At 35.7% G+C, this 24,545-nt stretch overlaps 3 protein-coding genes across 3 annotated transcripts; 1 reads left to right on the forward strand and 2 right to left on the reverse strand.

The window, feature by feature from the left end:
* Positions 1-292: 292 nt before the first annotated feature.
* LOC102608476 (carboxylesterase 1-like) lies at positions 293-2,221 on the reverse strand. The gene is made up of 2 exons (XM_052434504.1): positions 1,182-2,221; positions 293-780 (listed from the first exon to the last, which is right to left on the reverse strand). The coding sequence occupies exon 1, from the start codon at positions 2,007-2,009 to the stop codon at positions 1,200-1,202; it is 810 nt and encodes a 269-aa protein (XP_052290464.1). The 5' UTR covers positions 2,010-2,221; the 3' UTR covers positions 293-780; positions 1,182-1,199.
* Positions 2,222-20,696: 18,475 nt separating this feature from the next.
* Positions 20,697-21,962, forward strand: LOC102607603 (carboxylesterase 1-like). Its single transcript, XM_006490221.2, has one exon. It carries the CDS (start codon positions 20,900-20,902, stop codon positions 21,821-21,823), a length of 924 nt encoding a protein of 307 aa, XP_006490284.2. The 5' UTR covers positions 20,697-20,899; the 3' UTR covers positions 21,824-21,962.
* A 547-nt stretch (positions 21,963-22,509) lies between these two features.
* LOC102607901 (carboxylesterase 1-like) lies at positions 22,510-23,472 on the reverse strand. The gene has a single exon (XM_006490222.4). It carries the CDS (start codon positions 23,470-23,472, stop codon positions 22,510-22,512), a length of 963 nt encoding a protein of 320 aa, XP_006490285.2.
* Between the last annotated feature and the right edge of the window lie 1,073 nt (positions 23,473-24,545).

Genomic DNA, 24,545 nt, shown 5'->3' on the forward strand with positions numbered 1-24,545 from the left:
AGTGATATTTAATTCAACCAATCTTATCATGCCACATCAGTTTGTACAAAATAAGTTTGTACAAGAGTTTGTGGCTGTATCATTACTCTTAATTAAATATGTTTGTATTCTTTTATGTAATATCAATGAAGTCTAAAATTATAAAATACTCAAAGCCGTTTTAAAAAATTTTAGGAGGGTGCCAACAATTCAACTCAATCAATTTTATTTTATTTCCAATCTACTTAAAATTCAAACTCGAGTAACACGTTAAATAAAATTACTCCAAAACCGGTTCATTCTGAGGCCCACATTCTTTTTAATAAATTACGTAAGATATTGAAAATAAACAAAATATTATAAAACAAAGAAGAAGCAAATGAACAGCACGCTGCAATCTACCCAACAAACAGCACAAAAATATATTAAAAACTAATAATGGTATACGGCACGGCAAACACCATACGAGTACTCACTATGCTGCCTTTTCTAACGACAAGACAAATTTTTTTTATGTCAACTAGCAGGACCTTGCGCTTGACAGGATCAATAATCTCTATGCCGTGGTAGCCACCTTCTTGAAAATGAGTCACCACTTGCATCTCTTTGTGCCCCATCATCCTGACGAGCTCAATCTGGCGATCGATCAATGGATCCCTATCACATCCGATCACCATCACCTTCCATCCTAGCAACCTGATTTGGTCTACTAACTTTGACCCACCTTCCACCTTTGGATTGCAATACTCATGATCACGGTCAGCCCCGATTGGTAACGCTTGTTGAGATATAATTAGTAATCTAGTAAATTGAGCAAGAAGTTTGAAGGGTTATTTAGTTTGTTTTTCAACGTGAAGTAAATGGTAGAATTGATGTTTGCAATGTGGCTTTGGAAATGTAAAGCATGATTAATGTAATCTCTAGAGTTGTCTATAATGCATATAAATATAGAACTCTGGTTGTATGAAAAGTAAGAAGACAGAAACGAAAAAAATGAATTAAGCAATAAAGTTTCAGAAATTTCCAACAAAATACTCTGTTCTTAAATAAAAATTTTTCTGCACTTCCGCTTGCACCCAACAAATTTGGTATCAGAGCTTTTCCAAAACACCCTCAAAATGACATCAAATAACCCTTCAAACTTCTTGCTCAATTTACTAGATTACTAATTATATCTCAACACTATCATCAAAATAACTCACCACATTGACGCCTTTTTGCTACATCATCTTTGCCCAGTCAACCTGACGGTCAAACAACGTATCCTCACTGCCCCAGGTCACCATCACCCTCCACCCTAACAACCTGAATTGGTCTAAAACCTTTGACCCACCTCGGGCCGTTGGATTGCAATACTCATGATCACGGTCGGCCCCGATTGGTAATGCCAACTGCCACAGTAAATCAGTACTAGATGGTGGTAAAATCGGTTGATTCGCCAACCTCAACTCCGACTCCGTCCTTTTGACCCCACCAAAGAAAGGCTTGAGCAATATCAGACCTCTGATCTTCAAAGGCAACAAATCATCAACTTGCGCCGCTGCTAGCAGTGCTGCGTGGTAAGCTACGTTGCCACCTCCGCTATCGCCCATTATGAAACAAGACGACAAGTCAGCGTACTGTATTAACCAGTGTTCTTGAGTGGTTTTGATCCAGTGCAAGACTTCCAGGGCATCATAGTAGGCCGCTGGCAGGCGGTGCTCGGGGGCAAGCCTGTAATCTACGGACACAATCACAGCAGGGACTCGGGCTGCAATATCTGAGCATAAATCATGGTAGATTTTTGTGGCTGCACTTAAGAGAATGAGGGCTCCGCCGTGGACATAAACAATAAGGGGAAGCTTGGTCTTGGTGGAAGAATCAAGTGCTTGACGGGGCAGGAATATGCGGACCCAAGTCTTGTTTGATTGGTTGACGGGGACATCTTTGGAGACAGCAATTGTGTGGTCATTTGGATCTGGTGTGGCTGCGGTGCTTGGGTAATTGCTGTAATCGCGAGTGATCGTGCCGTCGGCGTTGACGATGAACATTCTGTAGTTAGGTGAATCACTGGTTGTCTCAGATGGAGCAATTTTGTCTGATTGACATTTCTCAAGTGAGTTAGGGCTATTGGCACCCCTTTAAAACGCTGTCAAAACCCCTTTTGTTTCTTTATATACACCCTAAATTTTTTTCAAAATAATATCAATTTTTTTCAAAATAATATCAATTTTTTGTAACACCATTGTTAATGATAAAACTAACCTTCATTAGAACTCTTCCTCATTAAACCTCAATCCTTCAAAATCACTTTGACTTTTGATCGAGTGGTTATAACCACTCTTTCGCAATTGTAAAAATAGTGGTTCGAACCCCTATAAAAATATTGTAGAGGTTTAATTCTTCTTTTATATTTGAACAAAGATAATTTTCTTCTTTTTAAATTTGTAGTCTAATGTAATATAAATTGTAATTTGAGTAATAATCTCATGTAATTAAAAAATAAAAACCAATCCTTCCATTTTATTTCTTATTTTTGAAACTCTTTTCAATGAAAAAAATGGTTCCTGTTGCACGCAATTCTTTCTATTTCTCTACACAACCATTGGCAAAAAGAGAACGAACCCTTTAACACAAACAGAATTAATGATAAAAAAGAAAAGAGTCAAACAAAGATTTGAATTAACGGGTTTAAAGGCAGATTTGTGAGGGAGTAATGATGGGTGAGTGTAATTCTTATTGTAATTTAATTTTAGTATAAATTTCCTTTGATTTTTTTTAAAGAAAAAAAAAAACCAACTAACATAGCCAAAATTTTCCAACACCAAACAAAAAAATTGAAAAAAGCAAATTGAAAAAAAAAAAAATCCCATCACAATTTTCTCATTAGAATAATCTCATAATATAACTTTTTTTTCTTTTAAAATATTAGAGAAATCATTTGAACACACTAAACTCCTCATTGAACTCATTTACTTTACTCTTAAAATTTAAAAAATTAAATTTTACTCTATAAACCTACCTAAGCGCCTAACATAACCTTACTAGACAAAATTAAAATATAATTAAAACATTATTTTTGCTTAAGAACTCATTAAACTCACATATAAAACTTCTAGTTAAATTTGTTATATTTTAAATAGAACAAATATTTGTTTATTGTTTTATTCTAGCAAAATTTTTTAATATCATCTATGTAAATCTTCCACATAGTTTCATTCTCTGAAATATAAAATCTTATATAAATTAACTTCACTATGTTATTTTCATACTCTTCTTTTTCATATTCTTCCTTTTTTTTTTTCCCACTCAAATCTCAGACATTAATTTAATCACAACCATAGCGATTAAGGGAAGCCTTTGACCAATACAAAAGACAATAAAATACAAGAAATTATAAATTTAAAAAATCAGAAGCAACAAGTTATTAGTACTTTTCTTTTTCTTTTTCTTGTAAGAAGCTTGACGAGCGAGGAATCCAAAATAGAAGCTTTAACAGGCAGTCGAATTCTAATTAGCCGGTGATTGTAAATGTGTTTATAGATTGTTTAGAAATAGATTTAAGAAGAGGGGTGCAGTCAGAAAGTGACGCAAAATTCACTCTGTTTTGATATATGCCTCAACTTTCAGCACCGCTAACATTCAGATACACTTTGCAGTTATGAACTGTAATTACGCCGTCAGTTGCCGACATGTGAGAAGTCATTTTCATGTAATAATGATCGGAAATTTTTAGCTCCCACCAAATTGCGATCCTCTGCTATCAGTTTTGGTCTTAATTGCTACCTCAAGGTCACCCCCACAAGTTTTCAAATATTCTCTTTTTTATTAATATATTTTCAGATTTATATATATATATATATATATATATATATATATATATAACTGCTACCTCAAGATCAGTGTAGGATCTTTCGCTAAACTTACTAATTCAAAATTTCTGGAATTCATGCTTAGTTATCAGCTCTTAGGTTAATATATAACTGAATAATATAACCGAATACAACAGTTGCCGATTCCCGACTAAATTATCCCCTAAATAATTTCAGTAGTTAGATTAAATGAGAAAGCATCCAACAACCATGAGGAATAAATACAAAAAGTGTGGTAAGATACAACTGCGGCAATGCAGCAGGACCTAGAAAACTCTTGTATTTAATTTTTTTTTTTTTTAGTATGTGTATAATAGAAATTTGCATCGTAGGTCTTTTATGCATATTTGGCTTTTGAAAAGAAACGTTTGTAATACTCTTTGAATAAAAATAAATAAATAAATTATTTTTTAAAAAATAAAAACCTATAGCTATCTTTCTTTTGAGAGGAAGGAAAAAAAAAGTAATAGTTGTATCACGAAAAAGGCTTTCTTGTCTAAAGCAAATAATTGGTATAAAAATAAAAACTATGCCCAAAACATGTTCGTTCACCCACTATTACTCACTCACCAAGGGTGAGTCCGTGTAAGTTTTCAGAAATCTACGTACTTACTACGCAGGTCTATCTTACAACGATTCAAGTCCCATGAGCCTCAGAGTACACAAGAGCTGTTTGCATCTTGCCTGCCAGATTGTCATTCATTATTTGGGCATTGATCGTCTGATTCCATGTACGGCCAATGCAATCAGTGGTTACTTTCAGCGTTGTGTCATCCATAAAATCATTCAGAATATAGCCATTATTACATAGAGAGTAACAGCTCTTGTGTACTCTGAAAGTAACCAACATGATTTTCTATTAAGGAGATTTTTATCCCACATCAGCTAATTAAGAACAAATTTTATGCTAAGTATACAAGTTTGAAGTGATCCACAGTTAACAACAAAACAAAACATCTTCAGCTAAAAAAAGTCTCCTTCTAAGGTTCTCTCTCTCTCTCTCAGAGAAAATCTTAGAATGGTAGCGGAACTGGATTGTCATAATCCTTATAGGGTCACCCACAAGTTGGGTGGGTCGGGTTAATCAGGAATTGAGATCTAAGAAGGAAGCAGTTAGAGCGGGGACGCGTGCTGGGGGTTTTTTTTTATAGGTAAGGGTTTAGAAAGAGCATTAAAGAGGGAGCAATATCGGAGGTGCAGCTGTTATCAGAATAGTGGCAGTACAAAAAAGCGGGCGGGATCAAATGGATGCAGAGGAATTAATTAAGAAGTGCAGCTCCATCACGTTGGAAGAGGAAGAAGAGGACAAGGTTATTTATGAGGGAATGATAAAAGAAAAAGGGGACATGCTTGCAGCTCGTTGTTTAATAGGAAAAATCCTTCTTAATCGAGGGATACACATCGAAGGCTTGAAAATCACTATGAGACAGGTGTGGAAAACGCTTAGAGAAGTGAAGATCGAGAGCATGGGGGAGAACTTCTTCATGTTTAAATTTGGCTCAGAAGAGGATAAAAAAAGGGTGTTTGCAGGTGGCCCTTGGCACTTTGATAATGCTCTAATAGTTTTTACAGAGCCAACGGGAGTTGGGGACATAAAAAAGCAATCATTCTCACACACTTCATTTTGGATACAGTTTCATAATGTGCCTCTTATATGCATGGACAAATATGCAGTTCAAAAACTGGGGTCTTTGATAGGAAAAGTGGAAGATGTGGACACCGACGAAGTAGGGGAATGCGTGGGGCCTATAGTTCGAACAAGAATTTCAGTGGATGTCACCAGACCACTGAAAAAGATCTTGTTCTTGCAGCAAGAAGATGGAGTTAAAACACCAATAGGAGTCCAATATGAAAGGCTCCCCGAATTTTGTTTCTGTTGTGGGCTAGTAGGTCACCAGTACAGGGAATGCTTAAAGTATAAGGGGCAACCAAAGGAAAAATTAGCCTATGGATCATGGCTAAAGGCATTGCCAGTGACTGAATGGAACAGGAAAAATAGAGGGAGAGGAAAATGGAACAAAGAGCACCATCAAAAAAATCTGGAAATGATGAACACAGCAAGCCAGAATCAGAATCAAACAAGGCAAACCCAAAGCAACCCGAAAAAAGACAATGGATCGGGTCAAAGCGAAAGGGGTCAGCCCATAACTCCAATGGAGATTGGAAAGGTGAGAGAAGTAGCTGAAGAGCATTTAATGCAAGTAGCTGTGAATGCTACAAATATCAGAGACAACAGACTATACGATATTGGGGAAGTAAAACTGAGCAATGCAGTTGGAAAAGGCTCTCCTAGGAAACTGGAATGCAGGGCGGGAACCAGTGGAAGACGGGAAAGTGAAAGGCAAAATGAAATCAAGCTTGGAGCTGTTCCACATCCTCAAGTAATAAGCAGCCAGAATATTTCGGAAGTTGAGGAGTCAGTAAATGGGCCGATTAAAGCCAATTCAAAGCCCAAAAGCCGGAAATGGAAAGCAAAAGCAAGAGCTCAAATAGAAAAAGGAAGCATCATGGGGAGACAAACAAAAGCCAAAAGACCAAGCAATACACTTAGCGGCCAAAGCCCAAAGTCTAAGCGAGCAAAAGTGAATAGCCCCAATAAAGCTCTCAACAACAAACTTCAGATTAACGCCCCTGCAATGAAAATTCAGCTGGCGTGGGAACAACAAAATGATATGGCCTTGGAGGATATAGAAACCATTCCAGAAGATATAGCGGCGGGAGCTGGTGAACAGCTCCGCCGACAACAATGAAGCTCATAAGTTGGAACGTTCGGGGTTTGGGGAATCCCCGGACGCGCCTAGCTATAAGGAAAATTCTCCAACAAAACAGACCTCAACTCATTTTTGTGTGCGAAACGAAGTTGGAGGCTGTACAAATCCATGAAGAATGTAAAAAGCTTGGCTTTGATGAGTGTTTTGCAGTAAGTAGAAAAGGGAAAAGCGGAGGCATAACTATGATGTGGAAGTCTGACATTAATGTGCACATTCTCTCCTACAGTAGGCATTACATTGATGCTGAAGTGCAGAGTGGCAGTGGCAAAAAATGGCGATGTACTGGAGTCTACGGGCACCCGGAAGCTCATCAAAAGCAGCACACGTGGACTTTATTACGAAGGTTATCAGGTTTGTCCTCCAAACCATGGTTGTGCTTCGGTGATTTTAATGAAATTTTGAGATTGGATGAGAAAAGTGGAGGGAATGATAAAAGCATTCGAAGGGTTTCTGAGTTCAGAGAAGCTGTTCAAGATAGTAAATTGGTCGATTTGGGCTATAAAAGGTATCAATTCACATGGTGTAACGGCAGGGAGGGGCATCACTTTGTGGAAGAGAGGCTGGATAGATTCCTATGCAATGAAGAGTGGGGGAACCATTTCCAGGAGCAACCGTGCCAAAATTTAGTTAGTGTAGGTTCTGATCATTATCCAATAATGATGGAGATAAAAGAGAAAGGGCTCGGTTTGCAGTATATGAAAAAAAACTTCCATAGGGTGCATTACGAGGACATGTGGAGCTCGTATGATGCTTGTAAAAGCATAATAAAAGCTGAATGGGAGAACTATGGTGCTGTAAAAGGTGGAAGCCCTGTAATGCAATTCAAGGCGGCGGCAAAGTCATCATTGGCTCAATTAAAATGGTGGAGTGAGGAGGAGTTTGGAGGTCGGGAAAGGAAGTTAAAAACGCTAATGAAAGAGCTCCAGAAGGCAAAGCAAAGCAAGATGCAATATGAAGAGGCAAATGGCATAAAACAGATTGAAAAGCAAATCCACAATATTCTGCTGGAGGAGGAAATTTATTGGAGGCATAGAGCTAGAGCTGATTGGTTGCAAGCGGGTGACAAAAACACTAAATTTTTCCACTCAAAAGCCACAACTAGAAAGAGGAAAAACAGAATTTGGGGGGTGGAGAACAAAGAAGGCAGCTGGACAGAAGATGGAGCAGCTGTAGAAAGAGAGTTTTGTGATTATTTTCAGCAACTTTTCATATCCTCCAAGCCGAGCCAAGATCAGATGAATGCAGCGTTGGAGGGCTTAACACCAAATGTTACAGCAACCATGAATGACCAGCTGAATGCTCCTTTTACAGCAGAGGAAATATCAGAAGCCTTGTTCCAAATGTGCCCCACTAAAGCACCTGGTCCGGACGGATTGCATGCAGTGTTTTTTCAAAAGCATTGGCAGCATGTTGGCAAAGCAGTGACCCAAACCTGCTTGCACATATTGAATGATCAAGGTAACCTCAGCCCTTTAAATCATACATTCATTGCCTTGATTCCGAAAGTTGCCAAACCTAGGAAAGTTACCGAATACAGACCTATTAGCCTATGTAATGTGGTGTATAGAATTGTTGCAAAAGTCATAGCTAATAGGTTGAAGCAAGTTCTCCACCAAATCATCTCCCCTTATCAAAGTGCATTCGTTCCCAATAGAATTATTACGGATAATATTGTTATTGGGTACGAATGCCTACACAAAATAAGGCACAGTAAAGGGAGGAAAAATGGGCTGGTATCTCTCAAGTTAGATATTAGCAAAGTTTATGATAGAGTAGAATGGGGCTTTTTAGAGCACATTATGAGGAGATTAGGCTTCACAGAAAAATGGGTTCATTTAGTCATGAATTGTATCACGACAACATCCTTGTCAATCATCATTAATGGGGCTGCCACAAATTTAATTCAACCTCAAAGAGGGCTGCGGCAGGGGTGTCCTCTGTCACCTTACTTGTTTATATTATGTGCAGAAGCTTTCTCTAATCTGCTTATGCAGGCTGAAAGGGAGAAGCTGATTCATGGTCTCAAATATAATAAACAAGTAACGGTTTCACATCTTTTGTTCGCGGATGACAGCCTAGTTTTCACCAAAGCATCCATTGAAGATTGTCGAAACTTAAAAGCAATTTTTGATTGCTATGCAGCCGCCTCAGGACAGATTTTCAACTATGAAAAATCTTCTATGTTTTGTAGTGGAAAGCTTCCAGCAGAGCATATCGCAGCCATCAAAAACATTTTCCAATTGAAGATGGTGTCTAAATACGAAAAATATTTAGGCTTACCATCCATGATTGGAAGAAAAAAGATGAGCTTCTTTAATGAGGTAAAGCTAAAAGTTTTGAGTAAGATCTCAAATTGGCAAAACAATTTTTTTTCAAGCGGAGGCAAAGAAGTGTTGATAAAGGCGGTAGCCCAGGCTGTCCCGGCTTACGCCATGAGCGTATTTAAACTTCCATTGACATTATGTGAAGGAATTCAGAAAGCAATTGCCAAATTCTGGTGGGGAACTAACAAAGAGAAGCACGACATTCATTGGGCTAGATGGGAGAGGATGAGCCATGCTAAGCTTAGAGGCGGTTTGGGTTTCAGAGACATGTCATGTTTCAATCAGGCCTTGGTAGCAAATCAAAGCTGGAGAATTACTCAAGATTCGGAATCTCTAATGGCAAGAGTTCTCAAAGCAAGATACTTCAAGAACGATGACTTTCTCAACGCCAAGTTAGGTTCCAACCCATCCTTCATATGGAGAAGCATCTTGTGGGGCAGACAAATAATTCTAAAAGGCTCAAGATGGCGAATCGGTTCTGGGGAAAATGTCCAAGTTTACAGAAGCAATTGGCTGCCGCGGCCAACAACTTTTAGGCCAATATCGCCAAGAACCCTTGCTGTTGATACTAAAGTGGCAGAGCTGATAAGCCCTAAAGGGGAGTGGAAGAGGGATTGGATCCAGCAGCATTTTATTAAAGAAGATGCAGAAATCATTTCAAGGATTCCCCTGCCAAGGCACACAGCATTGGATGAGTTGTGTTGGCACTATGATAAGCTTGGGAAATATTCGGTTAAAAGTGGCTACCAGTTAGCTTTAAAAGAAAAATTTCCAAGTGCCCCAAGTAACTCAAATCCAGACCCTAGACAATGGAATGCCATATGGAAGCTAGACCTCCCGGAAAAGATAAAGCTGTTAAAAACTTGTTGCCAACAGCCGAAAACTTGTGGAAAAGGAAGGTGGTGCCAGACCCAATATGTCAAAGATGCAAGCAAGGAGTGGAAACTAGTGTTCATGCAATGGTTGAATGCAAAGCAGCAAGGAAGATTAGGCAGCTTTCTCACCATGCAGCTGAGGAGATTACAGCCTCTCATGGGAGGAATATGTTTTATATATTTCTTGATACAACAAGGCTCCTAAACAAAAAAGAGACAGAGCTGTAGGTTGCATATTGGTGGGCTACGTGGAACGCGAGAAACCATTTCCTCTTCAAAAAGGAAAAGCTGGATGCTTTATTTTCAGTTGCCAAAGCTGAAGGTGTAGTAGAAGCCTATAGAAAATTCAAAAGGACTGAGCAACAACAGTTGGAAATCTCAAACATGGAGAAACCTAAGCAATGGAAACCCCCGCGCGGAAACTGGTGCAAAGTAAATGTGGATGCTGCAATTGACCATCAAAGTCAAAGAGCTGGGTTGGGAGTGGTGATAAGGAATGATAAGGGAGATGTGGTTGCTGCAGCCATTAAGCCCTCAAGTTTCAATGGAGATATGCCTTTTGCAGAAGCTGAAGCAATTGAATGGGGAATGCAAGTGGCAAAAAGGGCAGGAATCACTGCAGTCATTTTGGAATCAGATTGTCAAGCAGCCATTGATTTGGCAAACAACAGAAAGGACAGCAAAACTGAGGTTTTTTGGGTGATATCAGAAATCAATGAGAGACGAAAAGAGTTCAAGGAAGTCAGATTTCAACACACCCTTAGGTCTGGTAATGCAAATGCCCATACCTTAGCTAAGTTAGCTGTAAAAGGTTCAGAATCTGTTGTATGGCTGGGAAATATACCAGCACAAGTCATGTGTTTATTCTCTTTACAGTAATGAAGTTTCTTTCCTTTAAAAAAAAAAAAAAAGTGATCCACAGTTCATGAGTTAGATTTTAAGTATGAATTATGTTTATGATTTCTATACAATATTAGAGCCAATTAGTTTCTAAATGAGACTTAGATATTTGCTACCTTTTCCTTTGATTAGGACCAACCATATAGACCAATTAGTTTTATTGGTAATCTTTTAAAACAAAAACACATCAAATTGTTGTGATGAAAATATATTAATTAAATATTGTAATCTTTTGTATCAAAAGAAAATAACTCTACAATCTCTCTTTTAGACATCCCTCAAATTCCTCACAAAATCTCTTTCTTATTAAAATTACCTAAATAACCATAGACAATTTTTTTTTTTTTCAATGAAAATTCAACTACACATTGTAAAATATTTTTAGCTAAATTTTTATACCTATCCCACTTCATAATTTATTTTTATGTTTTAAATTTTAAATGAAAAATATTTTTTTAAAGAAAACTATAAGAGTTTTGAGCTATGGAGATATAAATAATATAATAAGAAGAAAATAATTAAGATTTTAGGATTTGTATGTATTTTATAATAAAAACTTAAAAGAGATAACTTTTTAGAGATGTAATTTTGTGGGAAGATAATTAAAATTTTATATGGACTACGGAGTATTTTATAAAATTCTAGAGGCGTGTTATACGAATTTTAGGGGTGTTAAAATTCAACCGTGACACACTTTATAGCTTAATACCTTAATCACATGAGTTTTAGTGCTATTATTATTATTATAATCTTGAAAGATATTACCACATTCATAATTGTCACATTTTATGTGATGCAAATATATTTTATGTAGTCGAATTTCGATCTCATTATTTTATAATTTCTAACATTAAACAATAGGGCTTGTTTTTTTATCATATGATAATTAATTAAGCTTGCTAATTTAATCTCGTGCGTATCATGATGATGTTAGATATTTTTAGACATTTAGTTTAAAAAAAAAGAAAAGGAAAATGAATTATGTATTATATAAAGAATAATGTTTAGGATTCTAACATTCAGATCTTTACTTAGGTTGGAGTTAGACTCCAGCCCGCTATCCCTCTATCTATCTATTGGTTAGCCTTTCTCGAGTTTCTAGGCTCAAGCTATTAGCTGGGTTCGAGACTCAAGGAATTGTTGACGAGACTAACTCAATTTATGATTCTACATGTTATATGTTTTCATATATTGGATGATGAATATAAAATTACTTACTATTATATTTTATCATTCAATAGATGAAAGTCATATCAATTAGGATCCCTAACATTACTTTAGTATTGTTAGAATTTATTATATCAAACCAAATTAAGTTAACATTTTAAATGCTAATAATATTACACAACTTGACAACATGTATATATACACTCTTTTCCCAATAGTAACCAGCTATTACCACATTCACACACTTTTGCTCCATCATCTTTGCCAAGCATTTTATAATCGTTTTTTTTTTCATAATTTCTATTGTATAATATTTGGCTTATAGAAAATAATGCTTAAAAGTTTTTATAAAGAAACATGAATTGTACTTTTTGTATGAAAAGCAATAAACAAAATTTGTTTTAATAAAAAATATAATAACTTATAGCTGTCTTTCTTTGAAAAGCACCAACTTTTCTATAAGGGAATAAGCTTTCTTGTCTAAACTATTAATTGGTATAGAACTATGCCCAAAACATGCTCTGTTACTCACCAAGCATGAGTAGTCCGTATTAGTTAAGTTCTCATAAAACTACAAAGCAAGCACACAATCATCGGATGGCAGCCTGACGCGAAATCCTTTGAGATAAGGGAAGAGAAAACGTCGAATGGGATACGTAACTAAATCCTTGAGATAAGAGAGGGGATAATTTTGAGTTGTGCGGCTCATCGACCTCCGAATTTGGTCCCATACCTGAATAAAATTAGTAACTAAGCAAGTTTTACGGTTTAAGACAAACAATAATCATAAATAAATGAGTCTGTTTGATGAGAGTCCAAATTCAATTTTTTTTTGGTCGAGGCAAATGATTGTTTGATTATTATGAAATATAAAACTTCTAAATTTAACATAAAACTTGTAAATTAAATTAACTGTAAATAAAGCATAAATTTTAGAAATTAAATATAAGACTTGTAAATAGAAGGTAAAATTAGTAAACTAACATAAAATTGGTAAATTTGTTGGAAAAAATAGCATAACATGCTAATTTGAGAGCACATTTTGAGTGGGTCCCACTTAACTAAAGTGAAAAATATTGTGAGGTTCGAATTCTACTCCGTTGATACTTCAATAGTATAATTTTATTTTCTCAAAATGGTGCTTGGGTGAATGAGAAATTGTCTCTCAAAGTTCACCTTTGAAGTTGAAAATTTGAAAGGAAATGAGTCTTGTCCCACATGGGAAAAAGAAGTATAGGAATAAGTGTTTAAATATAAACACTTAACCATGCATGAGTAAGAATTATAAGGATAGAGGCTCTCTCCACACGCGCGTGCGCAGGGGGGGTGCGAATCAAAGCTCGATTTGGTTGAACTCGTGTGCGCCTGCGTATCTGTTTGGTTTTCTTACAATCTTAAAACAGAATTTACACCCTGACATTGAGATGGCAACTGATACCGTTGATGACATTCCGTATGTCCCTGTTGCTGCACCATCTGTTGTGAAGGAACCAGCCTCTATGGCAATTCCTGTCAATTATGTGGAAAGGCCTGAAAAATTCAATGGCCAGAATTTCAAACGGTGGCAGCAAAAGATGTTCTTTTACTTGACCACATTGAACCTTGCGAGGTTTTTGCCCGAGGATGCTCCTAAGCCCAAAGAGGGTGAAACGGATATTCAAGTTGCAAGTGCAATTGATGCATGGCACCATTCGGATTTTTTGTGTAAAAATTATGTAATGAATGGCCTTAGTGACTCCTTGTATAATGTATACATAGGAAAGAAAACAACCAAGGAGCTATGGGAATCCTTAGACCGAAAATATAAAACCGAGGATGCGGGTACCAAAAAGTTTGTTGTTGGTCGCTTCATAGATTTTAAAATGGTGGATTCTAAAACAGTAATAAGTCAAGAACAAGAACTTCAAATTATATTATCTGAAATCCTTGCGGAAGGGATGCATCTAAGTGAAACTTTTCAAGTTGCCGCAATTATTGAAAAATTGCCTCCTGCTTGGAAAGATTTCAAGAGCTATTTGAAGCATAAACGAAAGGAGATGAATATTGAAGGGCTGATTGTTAAGCTAAGAATTGAGGAAGACAACAGAAATGCAGAAAGAAGAGGGGCTATTTCTATGGCAAAGGCAAATTTTGTTGAACATGGACCTAAAAAAAAAAAAAAAAAATTGGGCCCTAAAGGAGGAATTTCCAAGAAACAAACAAAGTTTCAAGGAAAATGTTATAATTGTGATAAGATGGGCCACAAGGCTTCGGATTGTAGATTGCCTAAAAAGAAGCGAAAGGCGAATGTGGTGGAAAACATCACTCAACATGTTTCAGACATAAACCTCTCTGTAGTGGTTTCAGAAGTGAATCTGGTTGGCTCTAATCCAAGAGAATGGTGGATAGATACAGGAGCAACTAGACATGTTTGCTCGGACAAAGGGTTGTTCACTTCATTTGAAGCTGTTAGCAATGGAGAGAAGCTATTCATGGGGAATTCGGCTACGTCTGAGATTGAGGGTCAAGGGAAGGTGATTTTGAAGATGACTTCTGGGAAAGAACTGACTCTGAACAATGTGCTTTATGTGCCAGAAATTCGGAAGAACTTGGTGTCTGGATCGCTGCTGAATAAACATGGTTTCCGAATGGTGTTTGAGTCAGATAGGGTAGTTTTGTCTAAAAATGGGATGTATGTGGGAAAGGGTTATGTTGATGATGGGCTATTTAAGCTCAATATAATGACTTTGAAACCAACAATTAATAATAAAGCTACATCTTCTGCTTATTTGCTTGAGTCTTCTAATCTTTGGCATGGTAGATTAGGACATGTTAATTTTAATTCTTTGCGTAAATTAATTAACATGAAGCATATTCCCAATTTCCAAATTGATTTGAAACATAAGTGTGAAACTTGTGTTGAGGCAAAACTAACTAGGTCATCTTTCCAAATAATTAAAAGATACACCCAACCACTTGATTTAATACATAGTGATATTTGTGACTTTAAATCTATTCAAACTAGAGGTGGTAATAAATATTTTATTACCTTTATAGATGATTGCACAAAATATTGTTATGTATATTTGTTGAAAAGCAAAGATGAAGCTTTGGAAAAGTTTATTCTCTACAAAAATGAAGTTGAGAATCAACTTAATAGAAAAATCAAAGAATTAAGGAGTGACCGTGGTGGTGAGTATGTTGTTCCGTTTATATCACTATGTGAACAAAGTGGAATCATACATCAAGTCACGGCTCCATATTCACCTCAATCTAATGGGATTGCGGAACGAAAGAATCGAACTTTAAAGGAAATGATGAGAAGCTGTTTTGTCAGCTAATTATTTATTAAATAAGATACCCCGAAAGCAAGAAGATAAAACCCCGTATGAGTTATGGAAAGGTAGATCACCTTCATATAAATTCTTACGAGTGTGAGGGTGTCTTGCTAAAGTAGTGGTTCCTTTAAATGAAAAAAGTGAAAATAGGACCAAAAACTGTTGACTGCATTTTCATTGGTTATGCACAAAACAATAGTGCATATCGATTTTTGGTGCATGAGTCTAAAGTTCCAGATGTCCACAAAAATACGATAATAGAATCAAGAAATGCATCATTTTTCGAACATGTGTTTTCTTGCAATTCTAGAGTGGAATCGAGAGAATTGGAACAACTTCATGAAACAACACTTGAAAATGAAGAAAATGATCAAGCACCAGAAAAAGAAAAAGAACAAGAAATTGAGGTTAGACGTAGTAAAAGAGCTAGAATAGAAAAGTCTTTTGGTCCAAACTTTCTGACGTATTTGCTAGAAAATGAACCTCAAAGCTTCAAAGAAGCTGTAACTTCAGCTGAAGGCACTTTATGGAAAGAAGCCATTAACAGTGAAGTTGAATCCATTTTACAAAATCATACTTGGGAGCTAGTAGATCTTCCTCCAGGATGTAAACCTTTGGGGTATAAGTGGATTTTTAAAAGGAAAATGAAAGTAGATGGATCAATCGATAAGTACAAGGCTAGGCTTGTAATTAAAGGTTATAGGCAACGAGAAGGCCTTGATTATTTTGATACTTATTCTCCTGTTACGAGAATAAATTCCATACGGATGATAATAGCAATTGCATCTTTGCGCAATCTCGAGATACATCAAATAGATGTAAAGACGGCTTTTCTAAATGGAGATTTAGATGAAGAAATCTACATGGAGCAACTTGAAGGTTTTATAGCTCCAGGACAAGAAAAGAAAGTTTGTAAATTGGTTAAGTCATTATATAGCCTGAAACAAGCACCGAAACAGTGGCGTGAGAAATTTGATCATACGATGATCACAAGTGGCTTTAAGATCAACAAGTGTGACAAATGTGTTTTTGTCAAAGAAACAGAAAATGGCTATGTCATTTTATGTTTATATGTTGATGACATGCTCATTGTTGGGAGTAATGATGACATGATTAAATTTACCAAGAATATGTTGAAGTCTAAGTTTGACATGAAAGACATGGGTCTTGCAGATGTCATTTTGGGAATTAAAATCTCAAGGGTTTCTAATGGACTTATTTTAAGTCAAACTCATTATGTAGATAAAATTCTTGGGAAATTTAATAAAGAGGATAATACTATGTCTAAAACTCCATTAGATACTAGTATTCATCTATCGAAAAACAGAGGAGAGTGTATTTCTCAAGTTGAATATGCTAGAATAATAGGTAGTCTGATGTATTTAACAAATTGTTCCAGACCAGACCTAGCCTATACAGTAAGCAAACTTAGTAGATATACGAGTAATCCAGGAACTGATCACTGGAAAGCTATCGTAAGAGTACTTAGGTATCTTCGATATACTCGTAATTATGGACTGCACTATATTAGGTATCCAGAAGTATTAGAAGGATTTAGTGATGCTAACTGGATATCAGATGTAAAAGATTCAAAATCTACTAGAGGCTATGCGTTTACACTAGCAGGTGCAGCTGTATCATGGAGATCTTCTAAACAGACAGTAATTGCTAGATCTACAATGGAATCTGAATTCATTGCATTAGATAAATGTGGTGAAGAAGCAGAATGGCTACGCAATTTTTTAGAAGGTATTCCAAAATGGCCAAAGCCTGTGCCTACGATTTGTATACATTGCGATAGTCTATCAGCTATCGGTAGGGCACAAAGCAATATGTATAATGGTAAGTCTAGACACATACGTCGTAGACATAATACCATTAGACAACTTATTTCTACTGGAGTTATTTCTATTGACTATGTAAGGTCAAATGATAACATAGCGGATCCGCTAACTAAAGGGTTAAATAGAGAGCTAGTAGAAAAATCATCGAGGGGGATGAGATTAAAACCTATAGATTGATTAGTCAATAACGAAGGAAAACCAAACCTAGTAGACTGGAAATCCCAAGATCTAGGTTCAATTGGACAATCTATTTGTTAAAGACTAAAGATGGATCACTGTGGGGGTTATTCTCTTGAGAGGATTACCTCATTAACCATTCCTATGATGAAACAGTGATGCCCGTGGGGAATAAGGTTGAGCTAGGCTCTTAATGATTCTTATGCGTCGAAAATTCGAGCGGAGTAATGCGGGTTACTCTTAATTAAGATATCACCTATGTGAGAGAGAAGTGGGGCCGCTTCAAAGAGAGCTATAAAGGGTTTAACTCTTAGAAACTCTTGCAGAACCAGGCAGATGTTCAAGGCCAAAACGAACATAATCATGAGAACTCAACAGTGTTAGGAGAAATACCTATGTGTAGTATAGGATCGTTTACACTAATGGCAGAACAGTTCAAAGACATCGCGTCTACTGATCAGCTAGTAAAGTAATTATACTATTACAAGGGAAGGTTCAAAGGATAACACCTACCTATCCTGTGCTAGGTATCAATCCAATAAACTCGATCATTAAGAGTCAAAAATGGTTTTGATGTCAAAATTTAGCGGTTTTCTTGTTTTACTGCCAATTTTCATTTATGTGGGGGATTGTTGGAAAAAATAGCATAACATGCTAATTTGAGAGCACATTTTAAGTGGGTCCCACTTAACGAAAGTGAAAAATATTGTGAGGTTCGGATTCTACTCCGTTGATACTTCAATAGTATAATTTTATTTTCTCAAAATGGTGCTTGGGTGAATGAGAAATTGTCTCTCAAAGTTCACCCTTGAAGTTGAAAATTTGAAAGGAAATGAGTCTTATCCCACATGGGAAAAAGAAGCCTAGGAATAAGTGTTTAAATATAAACACTTAATCATGCATGAGTAAGAATTATAAGGATAGAGGCTCTCTCCACACGCGCGTGCGCAGGGGGGGGTGCGAATCAAAGCCCGATTTGGTTGAACTCGTGTGCGCCCGCGCGTCCTGCGTACACGAATGTCAGCCCAAAATCATCCATGCTGTTATAACAATTAATTAAAATCATCCATGCTGTTACATCCTCCCTTGAGTATAAAAAGGCACCTTCACTTCTGTTTTTTCTACTTGCAAAAACGAGCACAAAGCACACTTGTTTTCCCTTCATTCTTCTTCGTCTTTCTCTGATCGAGTTCACTGTTGTGGTTCGCCAGAATTTCCAGCCTGTGCTTGACTGGAAGTTTGTACCCGTTGCATCCTGGAAAACAGATACCATTAGACCTTAAGCACTCCGAATAGGTGGTAAATCTGTTTTAAGGAGATTGTTTTTGTGCAGGCCTCGGGTTCCTTTTTTTTTTTATTTCAATTCGGTTTCTTCTTCTTCTGTTCTTCATTTATTGTCTTCGATTGCTAGTTTACACTATTGTTTAAATTAGCTAACATATAATTTGTTATCTCACTGTTTGGTTTTCTTACAAAATTAACGTATTATTAGTAAATAAAATCAAAACTTGCAAATACAAAATAAAACTCGTAAATTAACATTAAGTACAAAATAAAACATAAATTTTAAAAATTAAACATAAGATTTGTAAATGAAAGATAAAATAAATTAATTAATATACAACTAGTAAATTGATGTATTGCTAGTAAACAAAACAAAAACTTGCAAATATAACTTAAAACTAGTAAGTCAACATTAAGTGTAAAATAAAACAAAATTTTTGAAATGAAACAAAAGACTTATAAAGAAATTATAAAACAAGTAAATTACTATAAAACTGGTAAATTGATGTATTACTAGTAAATAAAACAAAAACTTACAAATATAATATAAAACTAATAAATCAACATGGAGGCAAAATAAAACATAAATTTTAGAAATGGAACATAAGATTTGTAAATGTAAGGTAAAACAAGTAAATTAAAATACAACTAGTAAATTGATGTATTACTAGTAAACAAAACAAAAAATTGCAAATATAACTTAAAACTAGTAAGTCAACATTAACTGTAAAATAAAATATAAATTTTCAAAATGAAACAAAAGATTTATAAAGAAAAGGTAAAACAAGTAAATTATTATAAAATTCGTAAATTGATGTATTACTAGTAAATAAAATAAAAACTTACAAATATAATATAAAACTAATAAGTCAACATTAAGCGCAAAATAAAAGATAAATTTTAGAAATGGAACATAAGATTTGTAAATGTATGGTACAACAAGCAAATTAATATAAAATCAGTAAATTAATGTATTAATAGTAAACAAAACAAAAATTTGGAAATAAAGTATAAAACAAATAAGTCAACACTAACTGTAAAATAAAACATAAATTTTGGAAATAGAACATAAGGCTTGTAAGAAGAAGGTAAAAAACTAAATTACTACAAAATTGATAAATTGATGTATTATTGGTAAATAAAATGAAAACTTACAAATATAACATCAAATAAGTAAATCAACATTATGTGCAAACTAAAACATAAATTTTACAGATTATGCCTAAAACTTATGAATAAAAGATAAAATATGTAAATTAATATAAGACTTACTGCCCAAAAGAAAATCACAATTGCAAAATAAAAATCATTATAATATTTATTACCTTATATATTTATTGATTTTTTATTTGAATTGAATAATACTAGTTTTGTATTTATGTAATACATGTGATGTTTTATTAAGGATGAAATTTATTCTCAAAATCGGATTTTGAAAAAATAATTATATTAATATCTTTCATAGTTGTTGTAAGATGAGGTTATTTTGCATCTTTGTACACTTCCTCGACAACAATCCTAAATGGTCTCTAAGTACAAATAAAAAGTTTGAAACAACTTGAATTATGCATAAGACTCAAAATTAGAGCTAATTTTATTGATATATCATATACATTTATAGTAATATAAGAATTTTTTTTATTTTATTTTGTATTTGCTTGATCCATATCAAGATAAATACTTGTACTTAATCAACTTGTGTAATAAATATATATATTATTATATAAAATGATAAAAAAATATAAAAATGTCATAGAATAAATATAGAATTTATAGTTAAAATAATTTAATAAAACTTATTCTACTTTTTTCAGTGTAATTTTTTGTTTAATTAATGAGCAATTTTCTTGTTTATTTAAAGAAAATATTTTTCACTAAAATTTTATAGAAACAATGTTAATTTTTGAAATAATTAATAATTTTGTATGAATTTATTGGTTTTACTTTATATTTACTAATCCTATGTGTAATTTACAATATTTATTTCTATCACGATATTGATGCTGTGATTTTCATTACGGTATTATAGAATTTTTCGAAATTAAAATAATATAAAGTTGAATTTTTATTACACAATAAATTATTTAAAATTATTTTTAATTTTTAATTTTTTTATCTAATGATCAATATTCAGCAAAAATTCAATTCAGAATTCTTATGCTTTTGTCTTTCTAATTCATGACAGAGTAATTTTTTGTATTAAAAAATTTCTTAAATGCTTCAATCTCCCCTACTCTCTCCATAAATTAGACCCCGTGACTTCTCAAAGCCATCGGAGCCTCGAAATAAAAGCTGAAAGCATATCAAATAATTATTTCCAATTTGATTCATCACCTAACCTCAGCTAAGGTTAAACATCTCAGACACAACTGCTCTATGTGAGTCAACCACTGATTTCCCCCAACACCCTATGTTCACCTTCAACTCCGACGGCACGATGACTCGCAACCACAGCCTCTACCCAAACACCGCAGCCACACCCGATCCAAATGACGACACCATAGCTCTCTCCAAAGATGTCCCCGTCAACCAATCAAACAACACTTGGGTCCGCATATTCCTGCCCCGTCAAGCACTTGATTCTTCCACCGACACCAAGTTTCCCCTCGTAGTTTACACCCACGGTGGAGGCCTCCTTCTCTTAAGCGCAGCCACAAAAATCTACCATGATTTATGCTCAGAAATTGCATCCCGAGTCCCTGCCATTATTGTGTCAGTAGATTACAGGCTTGCCCCCGAGCACCGCCTCCCAGCGGCCTATGATGATGCCGTGGAAGTCTTGCAATGGGTCAAAACCACTCAAGAACACTGGTTGCGACAATACGCTGACTTCTCGTCTTGTTTCATAATGGGTGATAGCGGAGGTGGCAACATCGCTTACCACGCAGCACTGCAAGCAGCCGCACAAGTTGATGATTTGTTACCTTTGAAGATCAAAGGGCTGATATTGCTCAAGCCTTTCTTCGGTGGGGTCAAAAGGACTGAGTCAGAGTTGAGGTTGGCCAATCAACCGATTTTACCACCACCTCAAACTGATTTCACGTGGCAGTTAGCATTACCCATCGGGGCTGACCGCGATCATGAGTATTCCAATCCAATTGTGGGAGGTGGGTCAAAGTTTTTAGACCAATTCAGGTTGTTAGGGTGGAAGGTGATGGTGACTGGGGGCAGTGAGGATACGTTGTTTGACCGTCAAGTTGAACTGGCGAAGTTGATGGAGCAGAAGGGTGTGAATGTGGTGAGTTATTTTGATGATAGCCCCCACGATATGATTGGCGATCCTGTCAAGCTTGAGGCTCTGTATGTTAACATAAAAAAATTCATTTCGTCTTGAGAATTAATGTGGCTGCATATTATAAATGTTACGTGAGTGATCGATATGGCCAGTTTAAGTGGTGTTTTATTTGTTATAGCTCTTCTGTGCTGTTGGCTCCGTGTTAACATAAAATGATCAGATCTTGTCTGGTGTGATAGATTGTTAATTGCTCCGGCTTTGTCATGATCATAAATATATTAACAGCAATTAAGCATCTAAATTTTTTCTTGCCACTACGTACAAATATACTTAGGCACTTCAAACATCGACCAATCCTCTTTAACTTTTTAGATATTTTAATAGTGTACAGTTTAAATCAAATAAAAAATAAATGTACAAAATTATAAAGTGTTAAATCAAATAAAAATTAAATAAGTTACAGCTGCTATAACTTATAACATCTTCAAAATCATGTAAAAAATATAATAGATGATAGAATCTGTATGATTAATAGAATTTACGTGATTTTTGAAGAGGTTAAAAGTTACAACAATTGTAATATTTTTTTAGTATAAATTTATGATTGACAATAACCAACTTATTTATTTATTTTTTAAAAAAGGACAAACACTACGGTGTAAATACCCTAAAACAAAAAAAGATGGAATGCTTTTATTATTTGCAATTATCATAAAAATCCAAAGCGAGAATCATAATTAAACATCAAATACCTAATTACACTGACCCACCACCCCACTCACTAATTAAGCAGTCTTCGTGGAGGACAAAACAAAGTCTTTAAAATAACCGCACAGAGTAGGACCGACAAAGTCTCTAGTGCGGTGGCCACTACCATCAACATGGCCCACCACAGCCACCCCCTTTTGGTCCAAAAGCTTTAGAAACTCAATCTGACGGTCACTCATTGGGTCAGCAAAGCCAACGTACTCCATCACCCTCCATCCGAGCGAGCTCATTTTCTCAATCAGCTTTGATCCACCTCCCACCGTCGGATTGCAATACTCATGATCACGGTCTGCACCCAGTGGCAGTGCCAACTCCCAACACATATCATTAATAGCCAACGGAAAATCAGGATCTTTCTCCAATCTCAACTCTGATTCCGTCCTCTTGACCCCACTGAAGTATGGTTTGATCAAAATCAGGCCCTTGATTGTCAGCGGCAACAAATCATCAACTATAGCAGATGCACGTAATCCTACCTGGTAAGCTAGGTTACCACCAGCGCTATCTCCCGTTAAGAAACAGGAAGAAAAGTCAGCGTACTGTTGTAACCACCCGTCTTGACTTGTCTTGAGCCAGTGCAACACTTCCATGCCATCATCGTAGGCTGCGGGAAGACGATGCTCAGGGGCAAGACGATACTCTGCTGTCACGACCACAGCAGGGATTTGGGCCGCGATCAATTGGCAGTACTCATGGATGGTGGATGTAGCTGCGCTTTTTAAAACGAAGCCTCCGCCGTGGAAGTGAATAATGAGAGGGAGCTTGGCGGATGATGAGGAACAAGTATTATTATTATTATTAAGTGCTTGACGGGGCAGGAATATACGTACCCAGATGTTTTTTGATTGGTTGACGGTGAAATCTTTTGAGAGGGCTATTGTGTTGTCATTTGGATCGGGTTTGGCTGGTGTTCTTGGCAAAACATCGGGTTCCCGAGTGATGGTGCCATCGGCGTTGATCCTCACCGGGAAGTTTTCCATTGTTGGGCAAATTGTTTTGAACTTGGATGATATGATGGTGCAACCGACTGTAGGCTTTGCTACAATGGGATGCGAACGCGCAACAATAGGTGTGACTGAAAAGTCAAAATAGCCTGCACTTCAGACCAGTCGTTTATCCGCTATTTAGGTCCAGAAATAATTCAAATGATAAAAGTGCAAAGAACTTAATAATAAGTTAAAAAAAAAAGAGAGAGAAAAATGTAATGAACAGTATTTTTTTCCCAGCGTAAGTGTTCAACTTTTCATGATCCACTGATTGTCTGATATGTGCAGGAGCATACCAAGAATGATTTGTCCAACATACGGCTGTAAATTAATCTAACGGCTATACACATTGCAATCCTGTGGTCACGGATGATAGATATTTTGACTTTGTACATTTGCTAATGCTTGTCCATGAGCCATCTAGAGAATCCCTGACTCAGCATAACGTGTCAACAAAGAGTTGCTCACTTGATCCAATTGCTCACTTGATCCAATGGTCATAGATAAATTCCCTTTGTTATTAAAGATAAGGGTCATCTTAAGTATTTTTTTTAATATATACATATACTAATTTATTATAATCATAACTCTACTCATATTTTACTATCATCGATATTCTTCGTAAATAATTTTATTATGACACATCTTAAAGATCGACCCTCACTAAGAGTTCAAGGAGACATACCAACGAACTACGAGCTCATTGACTTTTGAAGTTATCTGTTACATTTAATATAATTTATAGCCAAACAAAACTTATTTATTGGCTCACCTGACCCTAATATCTATTACTCGTTTTTATATTTAAAAAGCTTGATTTTAAGTTACAATAAATGTAACTTTAACAGTTAACAAAACCCAAAAACAACCATGCATGTTTGTCGTCTACATTTGCTTATGCTGATCCATGAGCCATCTAGATTTAGAAAATCCTCACTGAGAATGCTGTGTTAACCTTGTGTTGTCACCAAAGAGCTGCTAATTCAATTTTTCACCTTATTTCGTACTGGACTATTGATTGATGCCGGGGTTGTAGTGCATAAGAATTTCATCAAATACCTTGTTCA

This window comes from Citrus sinensis, chromosome 9 (assembly GCF_022201045.2).
Source record: "Citrus sinensis cultivar Valencia sweet orange chromosome 9, DVS_A1.0, whole genome shotgun sequence".
In the NCBI taxonomy this organism is placed as follows: domain Eukaryota; kingdom Viridiplantae; phylum Streptophyta; class Magnoliopsida; order Sapindales; family Rutaceae; genus Citrus; species Citrus sinensis.